This window comes from Somniosus microcephalus, chromosome 6 (assembly GCF_052327205.1).
Source record: "Somniosus microcephalus isolate GS21.2 chromosome 6, FLI_Smic_1.0, whole genome shotgun sequence".
In the NCBI taxonomy this organism is placed as follows: Eukaryota; Metazoa; Chordata; class Chondrichthyes; order Squaliformes; family Somniosidae; genus Somniosus; species Somniosus microcephalus.
The window spans coordinates 21,612,302-21,632,893 of NC_140992.1; the positions used below are offsets into that span (position 1 = coordinate 21,612,302).

The 20,592-nt window shown below is 46.3% G+C and overlaps 1 protein-coding gene across 1 annotated transcript in view; it reads right to left on the bottom strand.

Moving 5' to 3' along the window:
• The window catches only part of LOC147115527 (transmembrane 4 L6 family member 4-like), a 28,939-nt gene extending 13,432 nt beyond the window's left edge, over positions 1 to 15,507 (bottom strand). The window contains exons 1-3 of the mRNA XM_085989829.1: positions 15,200 to 15,507; positions 14,483 to 14,572; positions 5,065 to 5,204 (exon numbers count right to left, since the gene is read on the bottom strand). Coding sequence (XP_085845955.1) covers positions 5,065 to 5,204; positions 14,483 to 14,572; positions 15,200 to 15,376 — 407 coding nt within the window. The 5' untranslated portion in view covers positions 15,377 to 15,507. The remainder of the gene's footprint in view (positions 1 to 5,064; positions 5,205 to 14,482; positions 14,573 to 15,199) is intronic.
• Positions 15,508 to 20,592: the final 5,085 nt, after the last annotated feature.

Here is a 20,592-nt window from a genome sequence, read left to right on the forward strand (position 1 = left end):
GAACCCAGGCCGATAGAACTGGAAGTCAGTCAGGGTAAGACACCTCATTGTAGCAGCAAGTGGAATTAAAATACAAGGGAAAAATAAAGGGATTTTCCCGATAAGTCTGACCAGGACATGGGAGCAGGGCTGGTGTTTCTGGATTGCCTGGGGCAGGCTGTTATGGTTTCTGATATCGCTCGACTATCTCCATTTAGATTGTACCTGTGTAATTACACTCAGATGTCAACATTAACTGTTCTGAGCAGATGGGAAATGGTCAATAATCTTCCGCGAGTCTTATCAGACTTAAGTAAAGAGTCAACACTACTGTTTATTATTTTAGTCTTTGAAATCAATTAAATGTAGCCTAACTTTGCAGCACTACCTGGGGGTTATATACTCAGACAAATCGCACTGCTGGCCTGCCTGAATTCTATAGCTGTGACAATTAATTTTTTTTGGAATAGAAACATAGAAACATAGAAGACAGGAGCAGGAGTAGGCCATTCGGCCCCTCGAGCCTGCTCCGCCATTCAATGCGATCATGGCTGATCATCCAAATTCAGTACCCGGTCCCTGCTTTCTCCCCATACCCCTTGATCCCTTTAGCCTTAAGAAATATATCCAACTCCTTCTTGAATATATTTAATGTATTGGCCTCTACTGCCTTCTGTGGTAGAGAATTCCACAGGTTCACCACTCCCTGGGTGAAGAAATTCCTCCTCATTTCTGTCCTAAATGGCCTACCCCTTATCCTTAGGCTGTGACCCCTGGTTCTGGACTCCCCGACCATCGGGAACATCCTTCCTGCATCTAGTCTGTCCAGTCCTGTCAGAATTTTATAAGTTTCAATGAGATCCCCTCTCATTCTTCTAAACTCCAGCGAGTACAAGCCCAATCGACCCAATCTCTCCTCATACGTCATTCCTGTCATCCCAGGTATCAGCCTGGTGAATCTTCGCTGAACTCCTTCCATGGCAAGAACATCCTTCCTCAGATAAGGCAACCAAAACTGCACACAATACTCAAGATGTGGTCTCACCAAGGCCCTGTATAACTGCAGCAAGACATCCTTGTTCCTGTACTCAAACCCTCTCGCTACGAAGGCCAACATACCATTTGCCTTCTTAACCACCTGCTGCACCTGCATGCTTACCTTCAGCGACTGGTGCACAAGGCCACCCAGGTCTCGTTGCACTTCCCCTTCTCCCAATCTATTGCCATTCAGATAATAATCTGCCTTCCTGTTTTTGCCACCAAAGTGGATAACCTCACATTTATCCACGTTATATTGCATTTGCCATGCTTTTTCCCAATAGAGTATACTGGTTAGATGACAATGAATGGGGAATTTTAACCCCCAGGCTGGTAGCCAGCACAGGCCGCCCGCCTGTCTGGGAACCGCAGTGGGAGGCCCGGTCCATTTTAACAGCTCGGCCTCATTACATCCAGAGGCATCTGACTGACTTTGGGCCTACAAAGATAGGAAGGCCCAGAGGCTGCCAGGCCGGTAGTCAGCTAAGTCGCAGGGAGGTTTCGGGAGGGATTGGTAGATGGAAGGGGTGGGGGTGGGGGTGGGGGCAGCCTCATGCCCCTCCAGGCCCTGCAAAGATAAATTTTACACTTACCTTGCAAGACCTCCTCCAGGTGTCTGCTAGGTTTTATTGAGCAGGACATCTGCGGCGAGTGCCCCACTCAGTAAGCAGTTAAAATAGAATGGGGGTCCTATCTCAGTGATACATATATTTATGAGACTCCCTCCCGAGTCCACTGGGCGCCTCAGCTGTTCGAGAAAGCAGCGGCGTTAAAATATCCGCAGGGTGGGAAATGAGCGGTAAGTGTACCTCTTGGATATAAACTTCCGTTCTGCCTGATTTCTGTCAGGTGCAGAGATTTAAAATTCCCTCTCAAGATTGGGCTTGAAAAGCTAAAGGTTGTAGAAGAAAGGGAAGACTGAACAATGAAAACAACAACGAATTTCATTTATATAGCACCTTTAATGTAGCAAGACGTCCCAAGGTGTTTCACAGGAGCGATTATCAAATAAAATTTGACACCGAGCCACATAAGGAGATATTAGGGCAGATGACCAAATTCTTGATCAAAGAGGTAGGTTTTAAGGAGCGTCTTAACAGAGGAAAGAGAGGTAGCGAGGCGGAGAGGTTTAGGGAGGGAATTCCAGAGCTTAGGGCCGAGGCAGCTGAAAGCACAGCCACCAACGGTGGAGTGATGAAAATTGGGGATGTACAAGAGGCCAGAATTAGAGGAGCGCAGAGATCTCGGAAGTTTGTAGGGCTGGAGGAGATTACAGAAATAGGGAGGGGTGAGGGCCATGGAGGGATTTGAGAATTTTAAAATCGAGGCCTTGCTCAACCAGGAGCCAATGTAGGTCAGCAAGCACAGGGGTGATGGGTGAACGGGACTTGGTGCGAATTAGGACATGGGCGGCAGAGTTTTGGAGGAGCTCAAGTTTATGGAGGGTGGAATGTGGGAGGCCAGCCAGGAGTGCGTTGGAATAGTCAAATCTAGAGGTAACAAAGGCATGGAAGCGTTAAGGTGATCCATAGTTCTGAGATCCTGGAGAAAGAAATTGTATTAGAGTAACAACAGGATCAGTGGAGAAGGGGGAGGGCAAGTGCATTCCGACGCGGGTCCTGGGATGTGCCTGCCCACAACCTCTGCTGCTGAAGCTGCCAAAATGACTGTGGATGCTCCAACCCTCTGCGCAATTAGTCCTGACTTCAACAAAGCGAGGAAGCAAGGAAGGGGGCAGAGTCTCTATGGGATGAAGTATTCAGAGCTTAGATGGAGCAAGACTGGAAAGTTCAGTGAGCAGTGACTGTAGTACGAATCAGTGACTGCAGCAAGTGATCAAGAAGGCCAATGGAATGTTGGCTTTTATTGCTAGGGGGATAGAATATAAAAACAGGGAGGTATTGCTGCAGTTGTACAAGGTATTGGTGAGACCGCACCTGGAATACTGCATACAGTTTTGGTGTCCATACTTAAGAAAAGACATACTCGCTCTCGAGTCAGTACAAAGAAGGTTCATTCGGTTAATCCCGGGGATGAGGGGATGGACATATGAGGAGAGGTTGAGTAGATTGGGACTCTACTCATTGGAGTTCAGAAGAATGAGAGGCGATCTTATTGAAACATATAAGATTGTGAAGGGGCTTGATCGGGTGGATGCGGTGAGGATGTTCCCAATGATGGGTGAAACTAGAACTAGGGGGCATAATCTTAGAATAAGGGGCTGCTCTTGATGAGGAGAAACTTCTTCACTCAGAGGGTGGTAGGTTTGTGGAATTTGCTGCCCCAGAAAGCTGTGGAAGCTACATCATTAAATAAATTTAAAACAGAAATAGATAGTTTCCTAGAAGTAAAGAGAATTACGGGGAGCGGGCAGGAAATTGGACATGAGTCTAGGTTCGGAATGGTCATGGCCCTGTGGGTAGTGGAGTGGGCCCAGGGGCCGTGTAGCCTGGTTCTGCTCCTACTTCTTGTGTTCTAATTCTGTGTTAGATTTCAGGAGATGGTTTTATTCCTGTTCCTGGCTGGGGTGGAGATCGCCTTTACAGAAGGTAAGTACTCTAGAAAATATAGGGACAGAGTGATCTCCTGGACGGGTTTCGATCGCCTAGATGGGTCGGAGAGGAATTTCCCAGATTTTTCCTCCCAAATTGGCCATTGGGTTTTTTATCTGGTTTTTCGCCTCTCCCGGGAGATCACATGGGTTCGGGTGGATGGAGAGTGATAGAAGATTTGAGGTTAGGATCAGATCAGCCATGATCTTATTGAATGGTGGAGCAGGCTCGAGGGGCCGATTGGCCTACTCCTGCTCCTATTTCTTATGTTCTTATGTTCTTAAAATACTGAACGATTGAAACAGAGAGAGCGAGAAGTTGAAGGCCAGAAGTGAGAGGGAGATTACCGATCAGACGACAAAGAATGACAGAACTTGCATTTATATAGTGCCGTTCACAACCTCAGAACGTCCCCAGGCGCTTTACAGGCAATGAAATACTTTTGAAGTCACCATTGTAATGCAGGGAACATGTTTTTGCTTGCATCCTGCTCAGAAATGTGAGACAGCTGCTAGAAGGCAATCCCTAGATACGGGAACAGTATTGAATAGCTGTCTCAGGGAGATCCGAAAGAAGGGAGCAAAATGTAATTTAAATGGGGCAAAAAGCAAGATTTAGAATAAGTGTTCATGCAAACCGATCACCATTAAAGGGGGTTGTTCTCAATTTGCCAGATTGGGCTTCTGTAACCTCCTTGAAAAAGTGTAACATCCCCACCGACACCTGGGAATCCCTGGCCCAAGACCACACAAAGTGGAGGAGAAGCATCCGGGAAGGCGCCGAACACCTCGAGTCTCTTCGCCAGGAGCAAGTGGAAGCCAAGAGCAGGCAGCGCAAAGAGCGCACGTCAACCCAAGCACCCCACCCACCCGCCCTTTCAACCACCGTCTGCCCCACCTGTGACAGAGACTGTAGGCCCCGCATTGGACTCATCAGTCACCTGAGAACTCATTTTTAATGTGGAAGCAAGTCATCCTCGGTTAAGAGGAGAAGACTGACTCTAAAACTGCCACAATTACACAGACACTTCATCCCCAGTGATTTTCTCAATAAAATTCTATTTTTTCATAATTTGTGCATGAGATGACAGGATGATGTCATCACACAGTCACTGTCTGTGTGTGTAAAGTGGCGTTAAGTACACGAAAGCAGCTTGACATGGTCACGCGCGCTTAATGACTGGGTAGTTGTGATAGAAGAGTGATTAAAATGAGCTCACGCGTGCATTTCAGAAGCTAGCCCCAGATCTAAGTAACAGTCACTTGACGTTACGTGCTCTTAGCTGGAGCTGTAGTATTGTCACTTAGGTTTACCTTACAGTCCTGCTTCGCTTACATTACCGAATGGCCTACTCCTGCTCCTGTCTACTATTATTGTGTCATTGGACAAGTGTCGCTAACAGGGTATCCTTGGGGGCTTTGGAGGAGTTCGAATTTCAACAAACTGGTACAATGATGACAAATCCGAGAGAGTCTCAGTTGGCGAGGTTTCTTACCCATCAGTAAAGGGGTAGGTATAGTTGTTGTTGCCCTTTGTCGTGCATTTTGGACCGAGATTGAGGCCCACTGCGGACACGATGAAACAGTAGGCAGCTCCTGCCACACCGATCCCAGCAAAGATTACAGAGGAGAAATTCTAGGTAAAGACAAAAACAACAAATTAATTAAGTTAACAAACAAAGATTGAACAAAGCAAAGTCGCAGTGTCTTTTAACGGATCAAAAACAGATCTCTCGATACTGTAATTCTTTTCACTATAATTCAGATTTCCTTCATGTACAAAATGGATAATCAAGATCCATTAAGGGATAAAACATATTTCATTATTTCAAATTTATATCTTTGAAATGAGGTTAACTTTCGCATAGGTTTTAACAAGAAAGTATGATCTAAAGGTTGGCATAAGAGCCCATTCTGGAAACTTGGTGTAACTCTGGTCAAGTCATTGACTTGCTCTATAAATTCTGTCTGTTAGCTCCAGGAGATATTAGCTTCTGTTAGGTCAGCTCTACTAAATCAAGATTGTTATCATTAGCACTCCCGACCCAGAGCTTTGTGTGCCTGGATCACACATCAGATTCTCGGGGCCTCGGTTTTAATCCCACCCAACGGGCAGGAGAGGATCGGGGTGGTTAATATATCGGGATCAAGCAGCCCGACCCCATTCCTGCCAGTTTTAAATTTACAAAACCCAAATCAGGCCATCGACAAGGGACCTTGGGCTCCGCTACTTAAAGTTAACTGCACGTCAGAGGAGGTGGGCGCTGCCGGCTGCCTAAGGTCAGTACAAGATCAGCTCCTTTTACCACTCCTTGTGCCTCGGAAGGAAAGCTTCGGCCTCCCCACAGTCCCGAAGAGGGCCCCGATCTCTCGGCCCCCCACCCCAGCCCCAAATCTTGCAGCCACGACCGTTCCCCATGGGTAGCTGGCTGCGGCCTCTTGATGCGACTTACCGCTCCTTGACATGCAGTCAAGCTGACGGGCCGCTGCTGTCAGCCCAACACTTGTTCAGATCGACAGGGCCTCCATGGCACCATCCACGTCCCCGGCCTTGCCAGGCTCCCCTGCACCCTCTCCACCTCCCCATGAATATCGAGGCCTCAGGGTCACTCCCACCCAGCACCAGTGATTGATTTCCCGTCCATTTAATCTTAATGGACGGAAAATCACTGGGGGAGTGAGGGTGCTCAAAACTGCGATTGATAGGTTTATGTTAGGCAAGGGTATCAAGGGTTGCGGAACCAAGGCGGGTAAATGGAGTTAAGGTATGATCAGCCAGGATCTAATTCAATGGTGGAACAGGTTTGAGGGGCTGAATGGCCTGCCTCTGTCCCTATGATCAGGGTAAGGGATGATTACAAGGAGCAGAGAGAATTTACAAAACAAAAGCAAACAACTTGGGCTAAACATAAGCACAGGGAGTTAATAACACCTAAAAGAAAGTCATTCTAGTTTGAAAGATTTAAGTTGAAACATAGAAAAATTGGAGCAGGAGTAGGCCATTCGGCCCTTCCAGCCTGAACCACCCTTTAAGAGTCATCTTTCAATTCTTCTTAGGCAGTCCCTCGGAACCGAGGATGACTTGCTTCCACATTAAAAATTCTGTCCACGACCATGTTGCGCGATCCAAATGTCTTCAGTATCGTCTTGTTCCTGAGCCGGGGCTCGAATTATCGAGCGCATGTGGCCGCGGGGATTTGTTGAGGCAGAGACCATTGCATCATTCAAGAGAAAGTGGACATCAGCACTTCAAGCAGAGGAAGATACAGGCCCGGTAGTCAAGAGACAGCAGGGCAGTGTGGTTAGTTTTAGTTTGCACTAACACAGATGCAATGGGCCGAATGGCTTCCTTCTGTGCTGTAAATGCTGTAAAATCACCGGGAGCAAGCGGAAGCCAAGCGCAAACAGCGCAAGGCGCGCACGTCAACCCAAGCACCCCACCCACCCACCCCTTCAACCACCATCTGCCCCACCTGTGACAGAGACTGTGGGTCCCGCATTGGACTCATCAGTCACCTGAGAACTCATTTTTAATGTGGAAGCGAGTCATCCTCGGTTCCGAGGGACTGCCTAAGAAGAAGAAATAGCTAGGGTTCTAAATACAAGGAAGTTTAACTCTTCTTTTCTTGGGTAAGAAAGCTGATCATTGAGTATAGAAGATTAAGGGGTGATCTAATTGAGGAGTTTAAGATGATTAAAGGATTTGCTAGGGTAGGTGGAGAGAAAGTATTTCCTCGGGTTGCGGGGGGAGTCTAGAACAAGGGGGTGCAACCTTAAAATTAAAGCTAGGCCGTTCAGGGGTGATGTCAGGAAGCACTACTTCGCACAAAGGGTAGTGGAAATCTGGAACTCCCTCCCCCACCACCTCCTCAAGGGCAACTAGCGATGGGCAATAAATGCTGGCCTTGCCAGCGACGCCCACATCCCATGAACGGATATTTAAAAAAAGCTGTTGAGGCTGGGTGGGGGGGTCAATTGAAAATGTCAAAAGTGCGATTGATAGGTTTATGTTAGGCAAGGGTATCAAGGGTTACGGAACCAAGGCGGGTAAATGGAGTTAAGGTACAGATCGGCCAGGATCTAATTCAATGGTGGAACAGGTTCGAGGGGCTGAATGGCCTGCCTCTGTCCCTATGATCAGGGTAAGGGATGATTACAAGGAGCAGAGAGAATTTACAAAACAAAAGCAAACAACTTGGGCTAAACATAAGCACAGGGAGGTTGACTAGTTCTTGCCATGATTAATAATATGGATAAAGAAGTGGATACATTTGTAAATCTTGGTACAGTAGAATGATTTCTGAAGGTGGGAGGTGCAGCCACGAAATCAAAAGAAGGGTTGTCCAGGCAACTGCTGCATGTTGAAGGTGATGTGGAAAGCAAGGAGTGTTCCCCACCCAAACATAATGTAGCTTATCTGGGGTAAATGTCCTGCCGTGTCCCTCCTTGGTGCTGGGCACTCCCAGATCGCCATTTTCGGTGCATCAGCGTTAACGGGCTGATAATTGAGGGCCGGGAGAGCGACACCAACAGCAAGGAGAGGCGCCGCGGCATTTTACCCGCAGGAAATGCTGGCGCTGCCGAGAGTGAATCCTGAACGAAGGTTGTCGGTGGCTGCAATGGGCAACTTGAGCCACACGCGCTGGATAATTCGTGCCCCGGCTCAGGAACAAGACGATGCTGAAGACATTTGGATCGAGGAACATGGCCGTGGACAGAATTGTTGAAAGATGACTGGGGTGGTTCGGACATAGGAGCAAGAGTCGGCGGTCATAGACTGGTGAAGATGGTTCTGCATTCTCCAGAGAGAAGGATAAAGACCGGGAGGGAGCAAGACCACAAAAGCAGGGCTTTAGACGGTATTGAAGGTGATGTTAGAGCTGAGCGATTTTGCGCTAAATGTGCATCTTGAGCGGTGCTGAGAGTTCACATTGGGAACCCGGCCATGGTTTAACACCCACTCACATTGATAACAGAAAGTCGCGGGGGTTGAATCTGTGATGGATGGACCTGCTCCGCAAGGATCGGCACAGGGACTCCAACTGATGTCACGGATCGTTGGTTTTAAATGGAGGTGAAGGTCGCGCAGTTTCCATAAAGGGCGGCTGATCCGTAACGCCAGTTTTACACCCAGGCGGCAACTTGAAAATCTACCCCATAATAGTTCTCGCTGGAAAAAGAGGGGCGGGTTGGACCGGAATAGTGCACATCACCCAGTTTCACAATTTCAAAGCAAATACATTCTCTACAGAATCTTACAGCACAGAAGGAGGCCATTCGGCCCGTCCTGCCTGTACCGGCTCTTTGAAAGAGCTCTCCAATTTACAGCCCAGGATAGCCCTGCAACAAAGTCCTCTTCAAGTACATGTCCAATTGCCTTTTGAATGTTCCTATGGAATCTGACTCCACCACTCTACCAGGTAGTGGGTTCCAGGTCTTAACAATCCTCTGTAGTTCTCTATAATACATTCTGGTATAGTTATGGTAGTTTTACATTGAGAAACGATGTAATAACTGCATCTTTAGCTCAAGGGACTCATTCTAAAAATGTTTTTTTGCAGATAGTGAGGACGGCAGTGCTCTGACTTTAGGAATGATCTAAAGCTCCAATGATGGCGAATTGGGCAAATGCACCTCATGGTGTAATACGTGTAAACCAGAAGGACCAGGAATTGGTTCCTGGCCGGCGCGGCGCTCGCTGGCCTCAGCGAGGTCGACAGTCGGGGCACAAGAGTGGAGCTCAGTGTCCCCCGGGTTAGGAAGGGAAAAATCCGCCTGGGACAGTGATGCTCTCCATGGTCAAATTCCCCGGCAACGCTCGTTATCCAGACTCACACCTGAGAGGTCACTTGGTTGAGGTTCTGGAGGATGCCCAGCGCTTGTGAAAACGTAGCCCAGTCTCAGTGAGAGTCGCTAAAACCAGGGGAGGATGGGGGGAAAATCTGGGGGGATTTCACCTTGTCCAGAACAGTAGAATCAGAGGACACGGCCTGCGCTTGAACAGGAGGGGAGGGGGGAAATTAAAACTAGTTCTGCAGAACAATATTTCATTGAGTAAGTGGTCAGTCTATGGAACTGGCTCCCTAGAGAGACAGTGGAAGGAGTTAGTATTGATTTAGTCAAGTGTAAATTAGCTAGATTTCTATCAGAAAATAACCTTTTTGGAAATGCAGAATATAAGTAATTTGAGACAAGACGTGGTAAGTGTAACATGCTTGGGAGGAAGAGGTGACTTTGGGCCTATGGTTCCCAAAGCTCTCCAATCACATTGGTACCAACGACATAGGTAAAAAGAGGGATGAGGTCCTGCAGCAAGAATTTAGGGAGCTAGGTGAAGGATTAAAGAGCAGGACCTCAAAGGTTGTAATCTCTGGATTACTCCCGGTGCCACGTGCTAGTGAGTATAGAAATAGGAAGATAGAACAGATGAATGCGTGGCTAAAGGGATGGTGCAGGAGGGAGGGCTTTAGTTTCCTGGATCACTGGGTCTGCTTCTGGGAAAGGTGGGACTTGTACAAGTCGGACGGTTTACACCTGAACCAGAGGGGAACCAATATCCTTGCGGGGAGGTTTGCGAGCACTGCTGGGGGGGGTTTAAACTAACTTGGCAGGGGGATGGGGTACAGAGTGGAGCTATAGTAGGGGGTGATTTACAGCTAAATACAGAGGAAAAAACAAGTCAGCTGGGAAGGCAGAGCAAATATGTGAAGGCAAAAGGGAATATGGCAGGGCTGGAAGGCATTTATTTTAATGCAAGGAGTCTTGCAAATAATGTGGATGAACTGAAGTTGTTGTTGAACACATGGGAGTACGATATTGTTGCCATCACGGAGACATGGTTGAGGGAGGGTCAGGACTGGCAGCTCAATATTCCGGGGTATAGAATCTTCAGGCGAGACAGAGGGGGGTGTAAAAGGGGAGGGGGTGTTGCAATATTAATTAAGGAGTCAATTACTGCTGTAAGGAGGGATGATATATTAGCGGGTTCCTCAAATGAGGCCATATGGGTAGAACTTAAAAACAAAAAGGGGGCAAGCACTTTGCTGGGAGTGTACTATAGGCCCCCAAACAGTCAGGGGGAGATAGAGGAACAGATATGTAGGCAAATCTCAGAGAAGTGTGAAAATAATAGGGTAATAATAGTGGGGGATTTCAACTTCCCCAATATAAATTGGGATAGTCAGAGTGTGAAAGGCTTAGAGGGTGCAGAATTCTTAAAGTGCATCCAGGAGAGCTTTTTGAGCCAACATGTAGAAAGTCCTACAAGAGAGGGGGTGGTACTGGACCTAATTCTGGGGAATGTAGCCGGGCAAGTGGTGGAAGTATCAGTAGGAGAGCATTTTGGCGACAGTGACCATAATTCGGTGAAATTTAAGGTGGTCATGGAAAAAGACAAAGACGGCCCGGAAATAAGGGTTCTAAATTGGGGGAAGGCCGATTTTAATATGATAAGGCAGGATCTGGCCAAAGTGGACTGGGAGCAGCTACTTATAGGAAAATCCACATCAAAACAGTGGGAGACTTTCAGAAGGGAAATAGAGAGAGTACAGCGCCAACATGTTCCTGTAAAGGTCAAGGGTGGGACCAACAAGCAAAGGGAACCTTGGATGACAAGGGAGATACAAAAATGCATTAGAAATAAAAGGGGGGCTTTTGGCAGTTACAAAAGACTAAAGACGGAAGAAGCCCTAGAGGAGTATAAAAAGTGCAGGGGCATACTTAAAAAAGAAATTAGGAGGGCGAGGAGGGGCCATGAAATAATACTGGCGAGCAAAATAAAGGAAAATCCTAAGATGTTTTATAAGTATATTAAGGGCAAGAGGATAACCAGGGAAAGGGTAGGGCCCATTAGGGACCAAAGTGGCAATCTGTGTGTAGAGCCAGATGATGTAGGCGGGGTTTTAAATGAATTTTTTGCATCTGTGTTCACTATGGAGAAAGACGATGCAGACATAGAAATCGGGCAAGGGGACTGTGACATACTTGAACATATTAGCATCGAGAGGGAGGAGGTGCTAGCGGTTTTAGCAGGCCAAAAAGTGGATAAACCCCCAGGCCCGGACGAGATGTATCCCAGGCTGCTGTGGGAGGCAAAGGAGGAGATTGCAGGGGCTCTGACACAAATTTTCAGAACCTCTCTGGCCACAGGGGATGTACCAGAGGACTGGAGGACAGCTAATGTAGTACCATTATACAAGAAGGGTAGCAGGGATAAACCAGGGAATTACAGGCCAGTGAGCCTAACATCTGTGGTAGGGAAATTATTGGAAAAAATTCTGAGGGACAAAATTAGTCTCCACTTGGAGAGGCAAGGATTAATCGGGGATAGTCAGCATGGCTTTGTCAAGGGTAAATCATGTCTGACAAATCTGATTGAATTTTTCGAGGGGGTGACTAGGGAGGTGGATGAGGGAAATGCTGTGGATGTGGTTTACATGGACTTCAGTAAAGCTTTTGACAAAGTCCCGCATAGGAGACTGGTCAAGAAGGTAAGAGCCCATGGGATCCAGGGTGCCTTGGCGCGTTGGATCCTAAACTGGCTGAGTGGCAGGAGGCAGAGGGTGATGGTCGAAGGTTGCTTTTGTGATTGGAAGCCTGTGTCCAGTGGGGTACCTCAGGGATCGGTGCTGGGTCCCTTGTTGTTTGTGATCTACATAAATGATTTGGATGAGAATGTAAAAGGTATGATCAGTAAGTTTGCAGATGACACGAAAATTGGTGGGGTGGTAAATTGCGAGGAGGAAAGCCTCAGGCTACAGGATGATATAGACGGGTTGGTCAGTTGGGCGCAAAAGTGGCAAATGGAATTTAACCCTGAAAAGTGCGAGGTGATGCATTTTGGACGGACAAATAAGGCAAGGGAATACACAATGAGTGGTAGGACCCTAGGAAGTACAGAGGGTCAGAGGGACCTTGGTGTACATGTACATAGATCTCTGAAGGCAGCGGAACAGGTAGATAAGGTGGTTAAAAAGGCATATGGGATACTTGCCTTCATTAGCCGAGGCATAGAATATAAGAGCAGGGAGGTTATGATGGAGCTGTACAAAACGCTGGTGAGGCCACAGCTGGAGTACTGTGTGCAGTTCTGGTCGCCTCACTATAGGAAGGATGTGATTGCTTTGGAGAGGGTACAGAGAAGATTCACCAGGATGTTACCTGGGATGGAGCGCCTCAGCTATGAAGAAAGACTAAACAGGCTGGGGTTGTTTTCCTTGGAGCAAAGAAGGCTGAGGGGGGACCTGATTGAGGTGTACAAAATGATGAGGGGCATAGATAGGGTAGACAAAGAGGAACTTTTCCCCTTTGTAGGGGGGTCAATAACAAGGGGGCATAGATTCAGGGTAAGGGGCAGGAGATTTAGAGGGGATTTGAGGAGGAACTTTTTCACCCAGAGGGTGGTTGGAATGTGGAACTCAATGCCTAAAAGGGTGGTAGAGGCAGGAACCCTCACAACATTCAAGAAGCATTTGGATGAGCACTTGAAATGCCATTGCATACAGGGCTATGGACCAAATGCTGGAAAATGGGATTAGACTGGACAGGGATGGATGGGCGGCGCAGACACGATGGGCCGAAGGGCCTCTTTCTGTGCTGTAAAACTCTATGACTCTATGACACTGGGTGGGTTTTCTTCGTGTCACTTCTGGGTCCCTTGTAGACTAATTGATGGCTATGATTAGTCAATAATTCCATTATCATTGTTTCATGCAACTACCAGGATGGTAGAAGGCAAATTATATGGACTTATTTCATCTAGCAATTCCTATATTCACAACAAATCGAGAAGCAGAGGAAATTTCCCCCCTGTATTACATGATTAAGCTTCAATGTCTAACAGGAAAGATGTGATTGCACTAGAGAGGGTACAGAGGAGATTTATGAGGATGTTGCCTGGGCTGGGGAATTTTAGCATGAGGAAAGATTGGATAGGCTGGGGCTGTTTTCTTTGGAACAGAGGAGGCTGAGGGGAGACTTGATTGAGGTGTATAAAATGATGAGGGGCCTAGATAGAGAGGACCTATTTCCCTTAGCAGAAGGGTCAATAACCAGGGGGCATAGATTTAAAGTCGTCGTCGTACGTGTCTTTATACTGTTCCCTTTGGGGAACTGTATGAAGTGGTGGAAGGATTTCTGGCTGCGATTAACGCTCCTTCCGTGACCGTAACCATCTTCGTACCAGCCATTAGGGTGGTTAGTCCTATGGCGGGAGGGTTTTACGGGCTCCCACAACTCATACGAGGCGGGGGGTGGGGGGGCGCGCGCAACCACACCCACTGACGCAAGTATCCTGCTGGATGTCAACCCAGAATTTAGAGCTGGAGCTCCGACTCCACTTGCCGGGACTGTCTGGAGCGGGGTTTGAAACCCTACGCCTTCTGGACCAGCGGCGGGGATGCTACCGCTACGCCAAAGGCCCACTCCGATTTAAAGTAATTGGCCGGAAGTTTAAAGGGGATTTGAGAAATGTTTTCACCCAGAGGGTAATGGGGGGTCTGGAACTCACTGCCTGAAAGGGTGGTAGAGGCAGAGACCCCCATCACATTTGAAATGTACTTGGATATACACTTGAAGTGCCGTGGCTGGACCAAGAGCTGGAAAGTGGGATTCGGCGGGAGAGCTCTTTGTCGGCCGGCACGGACCAGATGGGCCGAATGGCCTCCTTCTGTGCTGTAAATTTCTATGAATGCTTAGCCCCTCATTACAAATCTGCCTGTAATGGCGGTGTGGAGTTCCAGCCTGTTGCCACTGCTTTTTACCCCTCCACTTGCTCCATAAGGTCAAGTTCTTGAGCTTCCCCCCTCGCTGGCAGCAGCGACTCCTGTGCCGGGTTCAAGAGCAGCATTGGTAGAAATCAGGCAGAGGGGATGAAGACTTCAGGGGAAAAGTCCAGGAGATTTCCGCAATCCTTACCGCAAATCGTTTACCGCAGCTCTCATTTCCACAGCACCCACAGCAGTCGTTATTTTCCATCCCCAGAAACACCAGAACCGGGAACACCATCTGCCGTCATTTGAAAAGACACATATTAGATCGGCCGAATAAATGTCTGAGCAGTTCAACTATTTCATAACAGGGAGTAAAAGTGAGTGGACAGGGGACAGAGGGCACCTTCTCAATTTGAAATTGTGCAGTGAGAAATGTTTTGCAATACCATACATTGTATAAAATGCCCTTGTCCGTTATTTTAATTGAGCTAGGTGCTAATCCAGGTTAAAACTTCTGTTAAAATAGCAGACGGAAAAGCCTTGAAACGACACCGTGGGTTAACAGTGTACCAAAGTTCAAAGGATTCATCTGAACTTTCTGTGTCCATATTTTAGGAGAGAGACGCCTCTGTTAATGGCGAGACAATCTCAGACAAATCATATTAAGTGTTTGTACTCTTAATATCTGTCTGTCTCTCTATGTTTCTTTCCGTATCTGTCTCTATCTCTTTGTCTCTTTGTATCCCTCTCTGTCTCTATCTCTCTGTCAAAGCGAGTGTTTTTAACTTTTTATCATTTGTATGTTCGTTGTAGCGGAAGTTTTATTTGAACAATGATGAATTGCTGCCGCTCGTTTTCAAAATAATCAACCCCTCACCACCCTCTGCAAAAGCTGACAAGTTTTCCAAAAAGCGTGACTTACCAGCACTCCAGATCCTAAAATGCCACTGAAACACCAGACGCTGTCCGCCAGTCTCTCCCGAGAATTATACCCCGTTTCTCCATTCGGGAAAAAGAGCAGCGTATTGGCAATAATGCAGAGAAGAGCTAAAGGGACGAGTGTGAAACCAAGGCACCTGGCACATTTTCCGTAGCACATGGCGGCAACTGGGGAGTGGGTCAGTTTCAGCGACCGTGTTAATTTCACCCTCTGCTGATCTGCTCCGACGACCCGGTTCGTACCCGCTCGGTTAAGCGTGGATGACAGTGACACGGTCAATGACTCTTGGCGGAGTTTATATAGCAGCAGGCAGCCCCAGATAAGATATTGATGGCATTGCGTTTGGTCAGACATTGCCCTGGTTACGTGCAGAGAGAGGAGGGGGCAGACCCCCCAAAATACCTCATTTGCCATGACAACTATCTTGTTTCTGTTAATAATTCACCAGGGTCCGCTGGTACACTCAGGGTTTTTGAGGTCCCTTTTAAACCTGCAATGCAGAACTAGTAGCAGCTCAATGTGCGTCTCTTCCACACCCATACATGTTATAGATATGAATCAGTCAATGTCCGAAAAAATCCTTGCTCAAGATCTCACTCCCTTCCCCACTCTACTACTTACGTTTGAAGGGTGTTTTACAAGATTATTCTGGCGTTTAAGGGGGGCAATTTAATGAGTTCAAAATTATATATTTAAAATCCAATTCTCTATACAGCGGGGCAATGAATCAATAGTTTTCTTAGTTTAACACTCCGGTCAACAGACAGACTAAGAGAGTGTTGCACATTCAGTGGCAGCAGGGTTTATCGTCCTTTGACTTTGCCACGTTTTGCGGAGGGACGCTATTCTTTGGTCCAGATGTTAATGGATCAAATATTGTGCAGGCCACGAATTGGACATAGTGACCCCTCTTCCCAAATTCTTGATAGGTATTTCTGTTGCTAGAAGCTCTCTGCATCGCAGAGCTAATGTGGGAAATTCTAGCAAAACCGTAAAAGCGCTTTAAAGGAACGGATTGATGGTTTCAGTAAATATATTAACCAGAGGAAGTCTCCTTCTGCCTGGAATTGTTAGTTACAGTTTATAAGTGATTAATTAAAACTCTCGGGCTCTCTCTCTGTCTCTCTGTATGTGGCATTACCGGCACCCGGCTACCGACCATAGAGCATATATATCAGAAACGCTGCCTACGGAGGGCACGGTCCATCATCAAAGACCCTACCCACCCCAGCCACAGTCTGTTCGCCCTCCTACCATCTGGAAGATGCTACAGATGCATTCGCACCCGTACGACCAGATTTAGGAACAGCTTCTTTCCCAGGGCTGTCATCCTACTGAACTCCACAAATACACACTAAAGCCTGCACATCTGCCAATGCACTTTATTATGGTCATATTTATGCTGATATACTGCAAGCCAAATGTATAAATGTATGTTGAATGTTTAAGTGTCCTAATCCAAATTGTACACTCTCGGGAGCCGCAAGCCTACATTTCGTTGTACTGCACTTGTGCACTAACAATGACAATAAAAGTTGATTTGATTTGTTTCTTTGTCTCTGTCTCTCTGTTTCTCTTTGTCTCTCTGTATCTCTCTCTTTCTCTACGTGTCTCTCTCTCCCTCTGTCTCTCTGTGTGTGTGTCTCAATTTCAATTCAATTCAATTCACTTTATTGGCATGATAAGGTACATCTTATGTTGCCAAAGCATCGAAATACATTTATGGTTGAACACATAAACGCAGATCTATTCATACAGTGTATAAACAGATATATCCCTGAGTGTATAAATATACATTCGTATAATTTGTATATACTCTTTTCTTAGGTTTACTGGTTGTCCCTCTGTTTATGGCAAGCTGTAACATAGTGTGCCGCTAAGTGTTACACAGTTTCTCTCTTCCCCTAGTAGGTATGGGAGTTTTTGGTTATCATTCAAATTTCTGAATTCAGGGCATATTTGTGAGAATTTTTGGTAGAAATTCTCCCTGATGCCCTGATATTTTCCACAAGCTGTGAGGAAGTGCATCTCTGTCTCCACCACTCCCTGACTGCAGTGAGAGCATATCCTGTCCTCTCTTGGCAGCCGGGTCTGCCTGTGTCTGCCTTTTTCGATCGCCAGGCTATGTTCACTAAGTCTGTACCTTGTCAAGGTTTTTCTCAGTTTGCTATCCTTTACCATGTCTCTCTCTCTGTCTCTTTGTATCTCTGTCTCTGTCTCTTTTTATCTCTTCCTCTGTGTGTGTGTCTCTCTATCGCTCTATGTTTCTCTCTCTCTGTCTCTGTATCTCTCTCTGTCTCACTCTCTCTCTCCCTGTCTCTCTATCTCTCTCTCTGTCTCTTTGTCTCTCTATCTCTCTGTCTCGCCATCTCTCTCTCTGTCTCTGTCTCTCTCTGTCTCTCTATCTCTCTCTCTCTGTCTCTCTATCTCTCATCTGTCTCTCTGTCTCTCTCTCTGTCTCTCTCTCACTGTCTCTCTGTCTCTCTATCTCTTTCTCTCTGTCTCTCTATCTCTGTCTATCTGTCTCTCTATCTCTCTCTCTCTCTCTCTCTCTCTCTCTGTATCTCTGTCTCTCTCTCTCTCCCTGTCTCTCTATCTCTCTCTGTCTCTTTGTCTCTCTATCTCTCTGTCTCGCTATCTCTCTCTCTGTCTCTGTCTCTGTCTCTCTCTGTTTCTCTATCTCTCTCTCTCTGTCTCTCTATCTCTCATCTGTCTCTCTGTCTCGCTATCTCTCTCTCTGTCTCTGTCTCTCTCTGTCTCTCTATTCAATTCAATTCAATTCAATTCAAATGCTTTATTGGCATGAAAGTTTACAGGGAACCATATTGCCAAAGCTTACATAACAAAAAGTACAGTTTTCCAACATTCTGTAGGTGTCAAACAATTTTGACCTTCGTTGGGTACATACAATATTACTTTAAACAATATTAATTTAAACAGTCGTTGTACATCATTGGGTACATTCAGTATTAATTTTAAACAGTCCTCAGGTTGTGACATGTTGTTACATATTTGGCACCAAGGTATGGTCTGTCTCCTTCTCCCAGGACTAATCTTAATTTTGACAGGTCATCCAATTCCTTGAAATCTGGGGTTGTTTGGCTGAGCTTGTCAAATAATATGTTTCTTGATGTGTTGAATTTTTCGCATTTTAGGAGGAAATGCATCTCTGTCTCAACCTCGCCGGCCAGACATTGATCACATATTCTATTCTCTCTAGGCTGCCAGGATTTCTTGTATCTTCCTTTTTCAATTGCTAGTTGGTGGTCGCTTAGTCTGTACCTGGTGAGGGTCTGTCTCTGTTTTGTGTCTCTGATGGTCGAGAGATAGTCTGCCAGTTTATATTCTCTTTTTAGGGCCCGGTAACATTCTAATCTGCTTTGGCTTTTGGTTATTTTGTTCCAATGTTCCAGGTAGGTTTCTTTGCATTGTTTAATGATTTGGTTCACTCGGATTGGTGTTTGGACGGCAATGTTGGTCTGGGACTGGTCAGGGTCCGGCTGAGTAGGAGTACTTAGTTTCAGTAGCAGCTGACTCAGGGTACTCTTTTCTGGGTTTAGCTCTTGGGTCTGGAAGGCTTTAAAATGAAGGGTGTCTGGGGAGCTAGATTTGAGGTGATTTAGGAAGTTTAGTGCTCGTTTTTGGATGTTTATTATCAGAGGGTATCTGCCTAGTTCGGCCCTGCATGCGTTTGTTGGTGTTTTCCTTTGGGTGCGAAGGATGCTTCGGCAAAATTCTGCATGTAGGGCTTCTATTGTGTGTTTTTCCCATTTAGTGTAGCTATGGTGATTGAGCGGGCCCCATACTTCACTACCGTACAGCGCAATGGGCAGGATTATGCTGTCAAATATTTTGAGCCAGATTTTGATTGGGATTTGGATGTTGTAGAATTTTCTTTTTATTGCATATAGGGCTCTTCGGGCTTTTTCTTTTAGTGCATTCACTGCTATGCTGAAGCTCCCTGATGCTGTAATGGTTAGACCAAGGTAAGTGTAGCTCATAGTGTGTCCTATGATGGTATCACTGAGAGTAAACTGGTATTTGTTTTCCTGACACCTGGGCCTTTTTTGAAAAATCATGATGTTGGTTTTCTTTAGATTTACTGTTAGGGCCCAATTTTGGCAGTATTTGTCGAGTAGGTCTAGTTGTTGCTGTAATCCCTGTTCTGTGGGAGACAGCAGAACCAGGTCGTCCACATAGAACAGGGATTTCACTTCTCCATCCAGGAGACAGAGACCCGGTGACTCGCTTTGCTCCAGCATGTCTGCTAATTCATTTATGTATATGTTGAACAGGGTCGGGCTCAAATTGCAGCCCTGCCGGACGCCTCTTCTCTGGGTGAAGAAACCGGTGCGCTTGTCTCCAATTTTGACACCGCATTTATTTTTCAAATACATCGATTTAATAAGGTCATAGGCTTTGCCCCCTATTCCACACTGAAGAAGTTTATAATAGAGCCCTTCGTGCCAGATAGAGTCAAAGGCTTTCTTGAAGTCAATGAAACAAGCGAATATTTTCCCATTTTTTGTTTGGTGTATATGTTTTTCAATGAGAGTGTGAAGGGTATAGATATGGTCGGTGGTGCGGTGTTTTGGAAGAAAGCCTATTTGATTTTTTCTAAGGATATTATGTTTGTTAAGAAAATCCAGTAATCTACTATTTAGAATACTGCAGAATAACTTATCTCTCTCTCTGTCTCTCTATCTCTCATCTGTCTCTCTGTCTCTCTATCTCTCATCTGTCTCTCTGTCTCTCTATCTCTCTCTCTGTCTCTCACTGTCTCTCTGTCTCTCTATCTCTCTATCTCTGTCTATCTGTCTCTCTATCTCTGTCTATCTGTCTCTCTATCTCTCTCTCTCTCTCTCTATCTCTCTCTGTATCTCTGTCTCTCTCTCTCCCTGTCTCTCTATCTCTCTCTCTGTCTCTCTCTCTTGTTCTGTCCCTCTTTCAGACACACATTGAATTATTTTATTGTATGCAAGTAGGAATCATTAAAATTGTTTTTTTTAACCAATTTCCAGGATAAATTCTCAATTTTTGGGGTGTTGGTGGATTGGTAAAAGGGGATTTTCTCTTGATTTTTGCAATTGAAAGTCTGAATTCTCCCTGGTGTTTGTGCTGAAAATACGTGTGCATCATATTCACAATGTCATCGTTCACACACCGCCGCAAATTTATCTGAATGCTTTACATCCAATTTTCTCCAACCTGAAAAACACATAAAACACCACGGGGGAGAAATTGGGTATAGCCCCGTTTGGGGTGCTAGTTCTGGCGAAGCGCAAAGCCTAGCGCCAGTTGCGATTTAGCGCCACCTGACGTGATATTGGGTTGTTGCGCCCCTGAGGGTGGTTGCGGCGCTAAATCAGCCGCTG